General features: G+C 38.2%; 1 protein-coding gene across 5 annotated transcripts in view; it reads right to left on the bottom strand.

Annotated features, from left to right (window-relative positions):
- gys2 (glycogen synthase 2) overlaps positions 1-14,205 on the bottom strand; it is a 39,475-nt gene that overhangs the window by 16,299 nt on the left and 8,971 nt on the right. For all 5 annotated transcript variants that reach the window (XR_009828049.1, XR_009828050.1, XM_062065637.1 and 2 more), the window contains exons 5-14: positions 9,221-9,365; positions 8,609-8,726; positions 7,817-7,937; positions 7,620-7,726; positions 7,454-7,513; positions 7,305-7,383; positions 2,481-2,594; positions 1,486-1,612; positions 546-641; positions 306-469 (exon numbers count right to left, since the gene is read on the bottom strand). Coding sequence is in view for 3 of the 5 variants with exons in the window: in XM_062065637.1 (XP_061921621.1) it covers positions 306-469; positions 546-641; positions 1,486-1,612; positions 2,481-2,594; positions 7,305-7,383; positions 7,454-7,513; positions 7,620-7,726; positions 7,817-7,937; positions 8,609-8,726; positions 9,221-9,365 (1,131 nt within the window). In the remaining 2 variants the exon portion in view is untranslated. The remainder of the gene's footprint in view (positions 1-305; positions 470-545; positions 642-1,485; positions 1,613-2,480; positions 2,595-7,304; positions 7,384-7,453; positions 7,514-7,619; positions 7,727-7,816; positions 7,938-8,608; positions 8,727-9,220; positions 9,366-14,205) is intronic.

The raw sequence follows: 14,205 nt of genomic DNA, 5'->3' as shown, positions 1-14,205 counted from the left end.
ATCTTAAAAACAGCTAAATCAAATACTAGCAGGTAATTATTGTTGATGTTGTTGTTGTTGTTGTTGTCGTCGTTATTATTGTTTTCTGGTCTCACATTTCTCTCAAGAGAAAATTATAATTTCAATTGACCAGTGCCGTTATTTGAATCCTGGATAATTACTAGAAGACAATTGCCCATTAACATTTCAACCACTGTGTTTAATTAGGTTTTAAACTTTTTCTTGAAAAATACTAAAATAAGTAACATATTTCTCTGCATATACAAGAAGAAAATAGAATAGTTTTAAGTTTTGCATTAACAAACCCGTCCTAGGTATCTCCAGTCCAACAGGTCGGACAATCTCTCAGCTCTGTTTCGTTGGATGATGCGCTGACGACGGGACTGTTGGCAGAAACTGAACATGAACTGAGTCAACTGATTACAGGACTCCTCAGCAGAACGGAACCGCCGGTCCACAATGTAAATACCTGAAGCCAGGAAGAGATCAATTGCGTTAATAAAACAATACAGTATCTTTGTGCATGTGCGTATGTGTGCACACACCATAGGCAGCAGGGTCGGATACATGCTCCTCCATGAAGCAACCAAAACCAGAAAGATTGGTGGTCACACTGGGAATGCCCATGACAGTGCATTCACCTGGGGAAGCAGAAAAAAATCAACTCAAGGTTAATATGTACATGATTTATGGAGAGGTTGTTGGAGGTAAAACTGAGAATCTAACATCAAGATGATCTAAAACATGCCCGTCTGACCGAAATATATGAATGTTCAATGGTCACTACAGTATTGTTGAAGAGGCTTCATCTGCTGGATGTGGTTGGTCACTGCCCCACTTGACCTCAATACAAGTGAACTATAAGTGAAATTAACGGTGTATTCATTTGAGGTCTCAACCAAATGCAATTGGTTCTTGCTATGCGTGTGCCACATTTGACAGTTTCATTAAAACTGGTTGTGTAACTATTGGCCACCAGTACACTTTTCAATCAATCATTATTCAAGCAAGACACAACAAGACTAAAGGGAAGCTGAGGAAGAGACACATTTTAGAAGGCCTCCAAACCACTGAGAACACAAGAACAGTTGTTAATTAACATACAGGTAAAACTCGAAAAATGTGAAAATTGTGCAACATTCAACTTCGAATGTGAAACTAATATGTGATATAAACTCATTACAAGCAAAATGAGCTATGCCACGCCTTTATTTGTTATAATTTTGATGATCATGGCTTACAGTTTTTGACAACCCAAAATTTTCTGAGATTTTCAATTCAAGGTTTTCATAAACTAAGCATTATTTACAATGTATATCAAAAGAAGGCTTAAAATATATTGAGTTACCTGTTATGAGCATAAGTCATATATTAGCTTCACCTCGTAAATCTAATTTCTGGAATAAACAAACAAATATTAAAAACATTTTTGTTTCACCTGTATGTGATCGATACAGAAAATTTTAAAGATTGTAGAAACCATACCTGGTGTGTAACCCCATGGCTCATAGTAAGAGGGAAATACTCCAAGGTTACAGCCACGGACAAAGTCCTCATAGTCCATGGGCAACAGGGGACTAGTGGAGGACAAGAACTCAGGATGGAAGATAACCTGAGCAAGACAGGAGAGAAAATGTAAAAACTAATCAGAAACCCCTCACCGAATTTGGATATTTGGAAAACTATGCCTCTAATGTCACACAAAACCTTGACAAGGTTTGAGTCAAACATAAAGAACATGAACCATCACTATGAAGGACCTCCACACACCTCAGTTTATCAAGCATCAAAGGATTAACTTGTATGTTTTTCTTTTCTTTGGCTTTTTGATGCATTAATTTAATTAATACATGTTTTTACAGAAATTCACAAATTTCATGTCGACAAAAGCTGTCATTTGAGTTGGGTACTTTTTTAGAAAAAGTAGAAGTAGACCAGGAATGGCTGTCATAATATTAACTGTATGTATTATTGTTAATCCAAATGCCTTATATTTATTGTGCAAAATCCAAGTCCGTGCACATTTGTTGTAGGTGATGCTGGTGGGTTTTTTTTAGATGCACATCTTTCCGCATTTGTGATTGCTTTTCTTTTTTCAAAATGCACATATTCTTTCGAAATGCACATTTTGGACATTATCCTGTAATCTATCTTTTTATTTTGTTGTATCATTTATACTGTAAGTTTTTGTTTTTTTCCCATGTATGTTCAGCACATGTTGGGGGACCCCGATGAAAAAATTGATGACATTGACGTCAATAAGCAGGTCCGACTTAAACAGGCTCCACTATATCAGCACGCATAACGTCACCATAAACATCTTCAATTGTTACCAAAGTTAAGGCAGTGTGGTTTATAGTGGAAAAATTAGATGCGTGAGGCACATCTGTAATCACATTTGCTTTACACTTTTATCATTTACCATTTTGCGTCTCAAAGGCGAACAAAGGCAAACATCACATAGGGAAGCAATTGTACACCTTAATGCGGTCATTCCTGGAATTGAAGAGGCCAATTCGTCTGATGTTACTCAGAATGGGATCTGTTGAGTCATCCAGCATGTTGTGGGTTGTCACTGGAGGGAGGCTGTGTCTCTGTAAATATACAATCATAAAAGTTGTAAGCCCTTAAATATTTAATTCGGCCATGTTTGATTATATAATGTACAAGAAGTGGATGTCCACGTTTAAATTATTTTTCTTTTTTATATTTTACAAAAATTGAAGGTAAGTACAGGTTCCAATACTGTAGATACTTGTACATATATTCACCTACAGCTTTTAAAAAGTGGTGCTGAAGGTTCTATAGAGTTTAACTTGACAAGGCCAAATCCTACTATTTTCTCATTAATGCTCATGATTGACTGCAGCTGAAAGTGTCTCTTTAGCAGCAAAAACAATATTTATTTCACAGCACTTATTGGATGAACAAACACTCAAACAATTGGAAAGTACATGGACACATGAGAAGATCAAAGGAGAATCATATATTTACACTAGTCTGTTGAAACTATTTCTAAACAAATGAATAGTCCAAGATCAGTTCCAACAATTGTATGTGGGCACAAGTTATTCAAATGTGTCGCTACTTTGCCGAAGATTGAAAGGATATTTCATACCAAAGACTATAAAAATGGGACCCGTTACCTCCCTGCTTGGCACTCAGCATCAAGGGTTGGAATTGGGGGTTAAATCACCAAAAATGATTCCTGGGCGTGGCACCGCTGCTGCCCACTGCTCCCCTCACCTCCCAGGGGGTGAACAAGGGGATGGGTCAAATGCAGAGGACAAATTTCGCCACACCTCGTGTGTGTGTGACAATCATTGATACTTTAACTTAACTTAATATTTGTTAGGCTGTTCAGAAACAACCCAGAAACCACCAAGGCTCAAGTCTAACATGAGCTTGAAACTGCTGGAACACAAGCGTCACTGTCCACAGTGAAGACAGTTTTACATCAACATTGACTGCGAAGGTGCTGACCAAGGTATACAGTAATGTGTATCCAGTAAAAGTCATAGTTCTAATACATACAATTTTACATTTCCATCATCCAAACAAAAGCCAATCAAGGGAAATGTTTATAGTTTCGATCATGGACTAGTTTTACCTTTATTTTAAATCTTCCAAAATGTTGCTTAGAAATACAGAAATAATCTTAATAGTTCTGAAGATAGCACACTGACTGTTAGGTTTGCGGCTAGAGAAGCTTGAAGCGTGACCCCAAGATGCAGATGCGGAAGTCGGAATGCAGGTAAAGATAATAATATATAATGACTGTAAATGAAAGGATAGTGGACAGGGCGTGCACAAAAAGCTAACAACCATTCAGATATCAACAAACACAAAACAACACATAGGAGAGCTTGTGCAGTCAGGACATGCACAACACAGAACAGGACAATGATCCAGCCCCATCCAGAGGGCAGGGCTTGCATATTAAGCTTCCTTATTGGCAACCAGGAACAGGTGTGTCCTGATTGCCAACAAGGGACAGGTGAGAAAGGCAACACTCCGGCCAGAAGAGAAATGGCAGGAAATGAAAGACAAACAGAAAATGGAAACAAGAAAACAAGGGCACTGAAACGGAAATAACACTAAGCAGCATCCATTGTTCCTTTTGTTCATATGTTTAGTTTGAATATCAAAATATTTAATAAATATGTTTATTGCGCCCGCATTTAAATATTTTATACAGTATTAATATTAAAATGATTTACAGTGAAGTGTTATAAGAGACTGAGTCACCCGACTGCGACTAGTAAATTTTCCTAGTAGGAAGTATTGATCTCAACACACATTATGGAAACCTCAGATTAATGACATCTGATTAGGCTCTCATCCAAATGCATAAAACATAAAACTGGTGAAGCTTTCACTCTTTTCCTTGTGAGTAGGTGTAATTTAATGTGCCTTCACTTGACTTCCAATCAATTCCGATTACCTGTTGTTTATAGCACAATTCTTCTCAGCAAATCATAGACTTGCTGAATTTGCAGTCATGACAAAAAGCTGTGTTCAGAAAAAAGACTTTAATTTGCAAAATGTAAGAACTTTTGGTTAAAGAGTAGGTAAGGTTACAACAATCCTTTTTTATTTCAAGTCAGAATACTCATTGTGCTATTTCCCACCGCATATTGTATGTTATGGTATGTATTTTTGTCATACTCTTGTTTTCTGTTATGTGAAGATGTCAGAACGTTTCCCTTAACTCTGTGCTTTGACTTATTGTGTTTCGCCTCCTGCTTTAGATACCAATATTTTACTAGTTTGTTTTTGACTGCATTACTTTTCCTCATTATTCCTTTCTCAGTAGGTTTTTCATTTCTATTCCATCTAGTCCAGGGGTGGGCAATTAATTTTCACCGGGGGGCGCATAAGCAACCCGAGCACTGCTGGAGGGCCACACGACAATATTTCAATTAAATTTTGCTCAATATTATTTTTGATATACCGTAAGATAAATAATAATGATGATAATAATAATAATAATTAATAATAATAATAATAATTTAATGTAACCTAACTTAACTTTATACAAAAGCAGATTGCTTTTGATGGTCACTTTATCCTGCATTATCCAACATTTTTCCCCGTCAGATTTGGACAACCATCTGTTGTTAAAAATAGTTTTCAATCATATTTATTTTATATTGTTTTTTATATTGGTTTTATATGTAATTGTTTTTTCTTTTTATTCAGTCATTGGTGGAGCTAAGGATAATATTTGAATATTGTTTTTAATATTGTTGTGCAGCACTTTGGAAACATTTTGTTGTTTAAATGTGCTATATAAATAAAGTGGATTGGATTGTCACACCTGCCAGCTTGTCCCATTTCAGTCCTAACATGTCCAAATACGCATTTACCTATGTGAACAAGTCATTACCTGTGGTTGTCTCTTTAATTGACTGCATGGCTGCCAGCTACTCTGTGATTTGAAAGTCTGCAGTTATCCCACGTAAGAAGAAGAGCAGCTGGGCGGTGTCACGTACATCACAGCTCTCATCCAAAGTTAGCGAAAAACAGTCCATGTTTCCGGGCATATCAGGGCAACAGAGTCCAATAAGCACTCCTTAATAAACTCTCCGTCAGAAAACGCCTTACTTTTTCTGGCGCTTTTGTGAGAAATGACGAAACTTGTCCTGACGGCTGCATCTCTGGGGGTGTGAAATATGGCAAAAAGTCCTTGTTGGGTTTGCAGTTTTACCATCAACGCATCGGCCTCCCTTGCGCGCGCTTCATCAGACACATTCCGGTATTTTCCCTCGTGTTTCTTCGTGTAGTGGCGATTAAAATGATATTCTTTAAACACAGCAAGCTGTGTACCACAAATTAAGCACACGGCTTTACCATTAATTTATGTAAAGAAATACTTGGCAGTCCATGTCTTGTTGAAAACACGCCATTCGTCATCAACATTTCTTTTTTTAGCGTCTCATCACTTGTCTCTATGCACCTTCACTCACAGGTTCCCCCCGGACATACGGCATAAATAACACATTTCAAAATAAAAGCAGCACAGTTGTATTGCGCGCACGACACAGATGTTTTTTAAACTTTATTTTGTCATTTGTGATTGCGCCGTTCAATTCACAATCGCACACGCGCATACGTCCACACGGAAGTAATACAAATAACGCTTTTCATAACAAAAGCAGCACCGTTGTATTGCACACTCGACATAGATACTTTTTGAAATTTATTTTGTAATTTATGATTGGCCTCACGCGGGCCGGATGCGGCCTGCGGGCCGTACAATGCCCAGGTCTGATCTAGTCACTAGTTATATTCGTCTCAATGGTTACTGATACTTTTTTTTTTGTTTTCTCTACTTGATACCTTCCTTTTTTTCGCATGTTTTCACTAATTTGGACATGTAGGCAGCTGGGTAATAAACTGAGACTCACCCATCAACTAATGTCTCTGCATCGGCGTCCTAACAACCCAGTTCGTCACACCAGACTCGTCGCCAGTCTTATTTGCACTCCATTTCAAATATCAGAAATATTGACGTTAAGATAAATGTATTTAATTGAGGAATGTTTTAATAGGCATGTATATTTTAACTGTCTTCTATAGCAGAGACCACCAGCCTATTAAACCACAGTCAGCACAGACAGTTTTAGTGTGCTTAGTTATTGCACTGACTTTCATTCATGCTTTTCTACACATCCCCCACACCCATTTTTGTAATTCACAAGCAGCTGCTGCCATCACTCTATTTTATTGTTACACTGCTTTAGAAATGCCTAATCGATTCATAAAAGTACAGCTGAGGTTGTCAATGTGCAGTGGAACTCCATCTAGCAGACTATTTTCAACATCTCCTCAGTGTTGGAGATAATAGACTAATGGATGAGGGAAAAGCACAAAGGTCCATACATCCTTTCCACGATAATGGATGAGGGAAAAGCACAAAGGTCCATACATCCTTTCCACAATGCTGGTTGACTTCCATGTTGTACTGTTGTACATTACCATCCTCTTGGTAAAATGTATATGTTTAGGACTCCTGTTTTATTTTATTCATTTATTCATTATCAACACATTAAAGGCAGAATCATTAAATCATTCAATGATCAGCTACACAATCTCATAAAGTACATGAATACTGAACTGTAGGGTTATACTGTACATGTTATGCTTTATCATAATGTGCTTATAAATTATACATAATTATTAGGTTTTTCGACTAATAATGAAAAAAACATTTGGTTAGAAACCCTGGGGCTGTAAATGCTGAATAGTGAATAGGCAGGGATTCAATGTTAATGCTTCATTTGAATTAGTTAAGTAATTACCTGAGTGGCATAAATGGCTCTCTTCATAATAGTAAGGTCATCTCGGTCCAGAATGGAGTTCATATTAGGGATCTGACCTCTAAGAAAAAAACACCAGTAATATTGTCAATTTTTTGAAGGAAAAAAAGGAAATTTTACAATTTACATACTTTAATAGAGCATCATACAGCCGTTTCCCAAATTTCTCCTTCACAGTGTGGGCGGTGTCCCTATGACATAAAAGCACAAGGAGCTTAGAGTGGTTTGTGTTAGGGAGTATACTTTAATAAACTACATATGCGTAACATGCAGTAAATGAAACATAGCAGGGCATACCAGAGTTGTTTGCGTACAGCTTGCCCCTTCAGGGACTCCACATTGAAGTTGTTGGTTTTTGCTGGCATAATAAAGAAAACTACTACTGTTATGTCGTTTCTGTGGACCTGTCCAGAGGGAGGCAGAACAGGAAAGAAAGATTTACACAAGCAGCAGGATGATCTCTACATATTGACTTCATCTAATGCAGGCCTCACCCTCAACAGGTAGTTCAGCCTGGAAAGCGACTCAAGGAAAATATCAGCACCCTTGTTGGAGAACTCATAGCGTCCAGCAATGAAAAAGAAAAGGGTTTTCTCTAAGTTGAAGTCCAGATGTCTGTGAAAGTGAATGGATTGAAATCAAAACATCACACACACATTAATACATCTGAATACAGTATACATATATGACGCAACAAGGAATTATTTTAGTTTATGTTGACTTTAACTTCATCATTATGGCAAAGCAACAATCATGTAGTACAAGCAGTCTGTGTGATTTACAGTAGGGAAGGGATGCATATGGCCCCATTCCTTGGGGGATCTTGCATGTGAGGAAGAGGGGGGTTCAAGGATTTTATAATGCAATCTGCTGAAAATGATGGAAAGCGCCACTTTACATAGCAACTGACACAATGGTCAAAGTTGAAATTACCACATAACACATTTTAAGATATTCAACACTCTATTACTGTTGATAGTGCACACCCCTAATTTGTTACGTTTCATGTGTTAGGTAAACCGTGACAAATGGGGCCATATGAATCCCCTTCCTACTGTACTTCATAGATATACTGAACAGATAAATCTGGTTTACTTTTTTTATGTTTTATTTGTGGGTCAAATGCAAAGGATAATTTCACCTCACCGAGTGTGTGTGTGACTATCGTTGGGAGTTTAACTTAACTTTAATGCCACCAGACATTATGTGGCTGGAGATAAGACAGACAATGAGAAAAATGGTTGTGGCATGTTTGTGTCTTTTTCATACCTAGAGAGTCTACCCACCCGTAGAAGTGTCCTCTGACAAACTCCTGGATGCGAGCCTTGTTGATGGAGTGCAGGTTTTGGAACTCATGCATGGCAGAGAATTTTTTCACATTCAGCCCATTGGGAGTCATCGTATCTGTTGGATCAACACACAGGTTTAGGTGAAGAAAAACAACAATGCTCTCTAAAGTGTGAGAAATGGGGACGAGGGGATTTACAGAAGCTAACTTCCGCTTCGGTTAAGCAAACTGGGTCAGTTGAGGGGGCTTACTGGACATTTTTTGGGCCCAAAAAAAATACAGTAGCAGTAGAAGTAATAGTGGTCATAAATTTAAGTTTGGAATCATCATCCTGCCACAGCACACATCACCAAACATGGAACAAATATAGCAAGCAGGGCAAAATAAGATTTTCTTGGGAAAACAAGAGGGTTGACGGGTATTCCAGTGAATGCTTAACAGATTTGTTTCTGTTGACAAAAATAATTAAATAAGGCAAGAAATAGGAAAAAAATAAATAAATCAAATGTTTTTTTTAAATCGTTGAAGATGTTTGTAAAATAACCAGATGTGTCTTGCTTGAGGCCCTCAAATGGACAGGGCAAATGGTACAGTTAAACAAAATGTCTACCTGGCTTTCTGTGCAGGATGTGATTGGCCTCCACAGCAGTGATCTGGGAGACTGTGGTAAAGACATGAGAACAGTGGACAGCAGCTCTCTCCAGACAGTACCGATGGTAGATCTGTCGTTCACCAGCCTCTTTATCAATGTTGAACTACAATAATTACACATTAAACACACAAAAACTGCATTAGTTTTATGGAAAATTACAAGTAGACTGCTGACATCAGGTATTTTAAGATTTGTTAATTTTTACTGTGTATTAATGTCCAATCATCCAACCATCCATTTTCTATACCACTTGACCTAAACAAGGTCACGTTCACAGTCTCTGCATGATTACCCCAAGATGCATGTTTTTTAAGATGTACTCTGTAGCAGACAGAGAACATACGAACTCCACAAAAAGATTGAAACAGATTTGATACTAACTTTTTGCCCATGCTGGGCACAAACCAGCGACCACACATCCCCACTGATTGAGAGTTAATCAATTAATCAATCAAAGTTGATTCATATAGACCTTAATCACAAGTGTCTCAAAGGGCTGCAGAAGCCACAATGACATCCTCTGATCAGATCCCACAGTTAAGTCAAGCATCGTAAGCCAATGTGCTAAAATGCAACCACGCTGAAAAGATAGCCAGAAGGAGATATGAAATCAAGATAAAGAAGGAGCTTTCAGATGGTAGTCTCAGCAGCAAGAAATGGTGGAACACTGTAAACAACCCGTGAGGAAAGTCAACCATTCATGTGCTGAAAGATGAACAGCAAGTATACATGACAGCAATAGATAAGAAAACCATCCTAGGAAACCATCTTATATCAGACAGACAGTTTGGCTTCAGACCACACCACAGCACAGCAGACATCCTAAATATCCTTACTCAAAATTTGTCAAACTCTCTAGACCAAGGCCATGAGGTATGTGTGATTTTCCTTGACATCAAAGGAGCCTTTGACAAAGGGTGGTACAACGGTCTCTCCTTCAAGCTCTACTCAAAAGGAATAACTGGTAAACTGCTTTCCTGGATCAAGAGCTAACCATCGGATTGTTCCATAAAAATTGTGCTATCTGGCCTGTTATCAAACTCTGCCTCCATCAATGCTTCAGTCCCTCGGGGATCAATACTTGGTCCAATCCAGTTCTCAGTCTTCATTGAAGACTCTACACATTTTGTGGGCATCCTTAGTTATTTTTCCTCACTCCTTTTAGAGTGCGCTTTTTGTGATTATCCTTATTACTACGGCGAAGGCCAATCGTGACATAATCACTGTTATTATAAAAATTTTAAAAAACAGTGCTCCCATTTTGAACCTATTTAAGCATGTGAGTCAACTTTAAATCAATGTAAGTTAACCAATGTGCTTACTTGTCTATATAATAATCCTACCATAAGTCTAATTAACAGCACCTACTTGTTGATATGCTAGATCAGGAGTCACCAACGCGGTGCCCGCGGGCACCAGGTCGCCCGTAAGGACCAGATGAGTCGCCCGCTGGCCTGTTCTAAAAATAGCTCCAATAGCAGCACTTACCAGTGAGCTGCCTCTATTTTTTAAATGGTATTTATTTACTAGTGTGACAGTCCTAACTGTCGTGCGGGTTCTCAGGACCATCCAGGGAAGACATTGTCGTGAGACGGTTTAGACTTCTTTATTATTTCAATCAGTCTGTTGCGTGCTTTTCAGCAGCTGCCTTTTTTCTCACGTGAGCACACGAATGGTTTCCTCCCGTCCGCCGTCTGCTTTTCAGCAGCACGTCGCCGTCGTTTGCGTGGCAGCAGAGGATGGTTTCCTCCCGTCCGCCGTCTTTCTCCGTCTCCTCCCTTGATGTTCACGCCTCTCACCCTTTTATACGGTCCGAGAGGGTGATTGCACTGTCCACAGCTGTGCGCTCCACGCACCTTATGCTGATGGCGGCGTCGCTCCCAGCGCGCCCCACCTTGCCGCTCGCTCGTCCACGCCTCCTCGCCGCCATCTTGGAGCGGGCGCCGTGAGTCCGCCGGCCCCGCCTCCCCACAACTAGCAAGCTGGTCTCGCTTTGCTCGACATTTTTAATTCTAAGAGAGACAAAACTCAAATAGAATTTGAAAATCCAAGAACATATTTTAAAGACTTGGTCTTCACTTGTTTAAATACATTCATTTATTTTTTTACTTTGCTTCTTCTATTAGGAAAGGAAACTAAGAAAAACAAAAATCTAGAAAATCTGTAGAATCAAATTAAATCTTATTTCAAAGTCTTTTGAATTTCTTTTAAAAATTTTGTTCTGGAAAACCTAGAAGAAATAATGATTTGTCTTTGTTAGAAATATAGCTTGGTCCAATTTGTTATATATTCTAACAAAGTGCAGATTGGATTTTAACCTATTTAAAACATGTCATCAAAATTCTAAAATTAATCTTAATCAAGAAAAATTACTAATGATGTTCCATAAATTATTTTTTAATTTTACATGAGTTATGATTTGTACAAACATGGTGCAAAGTAATTCATGATTTGTTAAAAAAATGTTAGTGGCTAGCTAGTTAAAATGGGATATTGTGATTTCACAAGACTGTCTTAGTGATCATTTGAAAATGTTCAATTTGAAAAATGTGCACTTAGAGAAAATATAAAAATAAAGTGTTGCATATTGATATTTATCTGTTTCTATATATATTTAATGTGAGAAATCATTAAGATGATCAGTGTTTCCACAAAGATAAATATAATTAATTATTAATAATAACATAGAGTTAAAGGTAAATTGAGCAAATTGGCTATTTCTGGCAATTTATTTAAGTGTGTATCAAACTGGTAGCCCTTCGCATTAATCAGTACCCAAGAAGTAGCTCTTGGTTTCAAAAAGGTTGGTGACCCCTGTGCTAGATCAACGGATCATTCCCGTCCTTAGATGAGGAATCATTAAAAATCAATAAGGTTCTTTCTTGAAGGTTTTGGCTATAACTCAACATGATATGGTAATGGTAGGGGTGTAACGGTACACAAAAATTTCGGTTCGGTATGCACCTGGGTTTAGAGGTCACGGTTCGGTTCATTTTCGGTACAGTAAGAAAACAACAAAATATACATTTTTGGGTTATTTATTTACCAAATTTGCAAAATCTTCCACCAAAAATATTTTTCTTAGTGAAATATTTGATGTGAAGTAATCGGAACCTTGGATGGGTCAATAATTCATAACAACATTGATTTTGATTCAATATTATGTTTTGAGCAATGACAGTTTGAAAGAAAAAAAAACAGCTTTGTTTTATTAGTCAACATTGCAACTTTTTCTAAATTACATTTAACCTTTAAGCTTTTTTATTTCACTTTTGTTATGTTTTTGTTTATTTTAATAGTATTTTTAGAATGTGCCGTGGGCCTTTAAAACATTAGCTGAGGGCCGCAAATGGCCTACGAGGGCACACTTTTGACACCCCTGCTTTAGATAATAAAAAATTAAATCTGATAAATCTATGGATAAAAAGCAGAGCCTGGCGACGCATGCACGTTTATCATAACTCTCTCGCTCGCTCTGCTTTGCCCCTCCCTCACGAATGCTGCTGCGTGCACAATTTGTTTTGTTTTTAACCCCTTCTTAACCCTGAACGTACTATGAAAATACACGCAACCCTAACTCAAAATGCCGGATATTTGAGGCATTTAAGAATCTCTGCCCTGACAGCTCCGCAAAAGAGGACATGTCCGGTGAAAAGAGGACGTACGGTCAGTCTATCGTAGCCTGTTAGCTGCTAGCATGCCATGTGTTGTGCCTCGGTGTGCGTTGTTTACACAACGTGCGTTACGCTACTTAATATGTCCATGTGGAAACTCGTTCAGTACACCTCCGAACCGAACCGGAACCCCCGTACCGAAACGGTTCAAAACAAATACACGTACTGTTACACCCCTAGGTAATGGTGTTCATTTATAACCTCTGGATGTGTGTCCTTCATCATAATGTGTTCTCAATATGCAAAGTGCAACATTCATACTTGGCATCATTTCAACAATAAAACAGATTAACTATATATGGATTAACTGTTTAGGTCAAACAGTACACCTTTGTGGTCAATTACCCACTGAACCAGAGAGTGGCCTTTTGCTCCAGGTTGACCTTTACAATGAGCCAATTACAACCCCTTGCCCTGAAACCATTTACACACATTTCAGAATCATTAATGATAATCTAAGTGTTTGGAAAGGTCTACAATATTTTTCAGTCTGTGTGCAAAATTACATCCGTACCCACATTAGTGAGTTCAAACTATTTGTAAGAGTAGATAATGGATAGGAACAGCTTTCTACCCTCTCTTAGGTTTAATGTATGTTATGAGGAGAGCGGTAAAATAAATTGGCAACTTGGTGTACTGTAAACAGTACAGTGGTACTTCGGTTTTAGCTAGTAATCTGTTACAAATGCCATAGATAGTAGTCACCGAGCCCTCAATTAAAAGTAGTTTTTCAGAAAAAAACCATCTTTTTGTGAAAGTTTGGTGGTGGAGCAGGACTCTTCTTGGCACACACTTGAAGCAACTTTTTCACAGACTGAAGGCACATTACCGCGAAACAAAAAGGTTAACCAGAAACTTCCTAATTCTTCAGATGAGACTGGAGGTTTGAATTGGGTCCTGAATTGGGTAATACAACCAGCATTTTTGTTCTTCGAGTCGATCTTGGGCATTTTGAACTTAACTACAGATGCGCGTGCATAAACCAAAATTGATGGATATGCGTAAGGCAGTCTGGGTAGAATTATACCATGTATGGATAGTCCGCTGACGATGTTCCTAATTGGTGAAGTCACCCATTGTGCACATTCCAAACGGACCGTTTGGAAGAAAGTAGATAAGAAAACAAGATTGTTTTATAAATATTTCCGCAATGCCTCCATGCTTTGATTTCAAATTTTCGGGATTTATGCAGATCTCAAATGCACAACAGCAGGTACCACTAGGTAAGAAAAGTTGGTTTTGCATGATAGGGCCCCTTTAACACAAAAC

The sequence above is a fragment of the Entelurus aequoreus genome, linkage group LG12 (assembly GCF_033978785.1).
Source record: "Entelurus aequoreus isolate RoL-2023_Sb linkage group LG12, RoL_Eaeq_v1.1, whole genome shotgun sequence".
NCBI classification, from domain to species: Eukaryota; Metazoa; Chordata; class Actinopteri; order Syngnathiformes; family Syngnathidae; genus Entelurus; species Entelurus aequoreus.
Note: the sequence above shows the minus strand (reverse complement) of the source record. Positions and strands in the feature narration are given on the sequence as shown.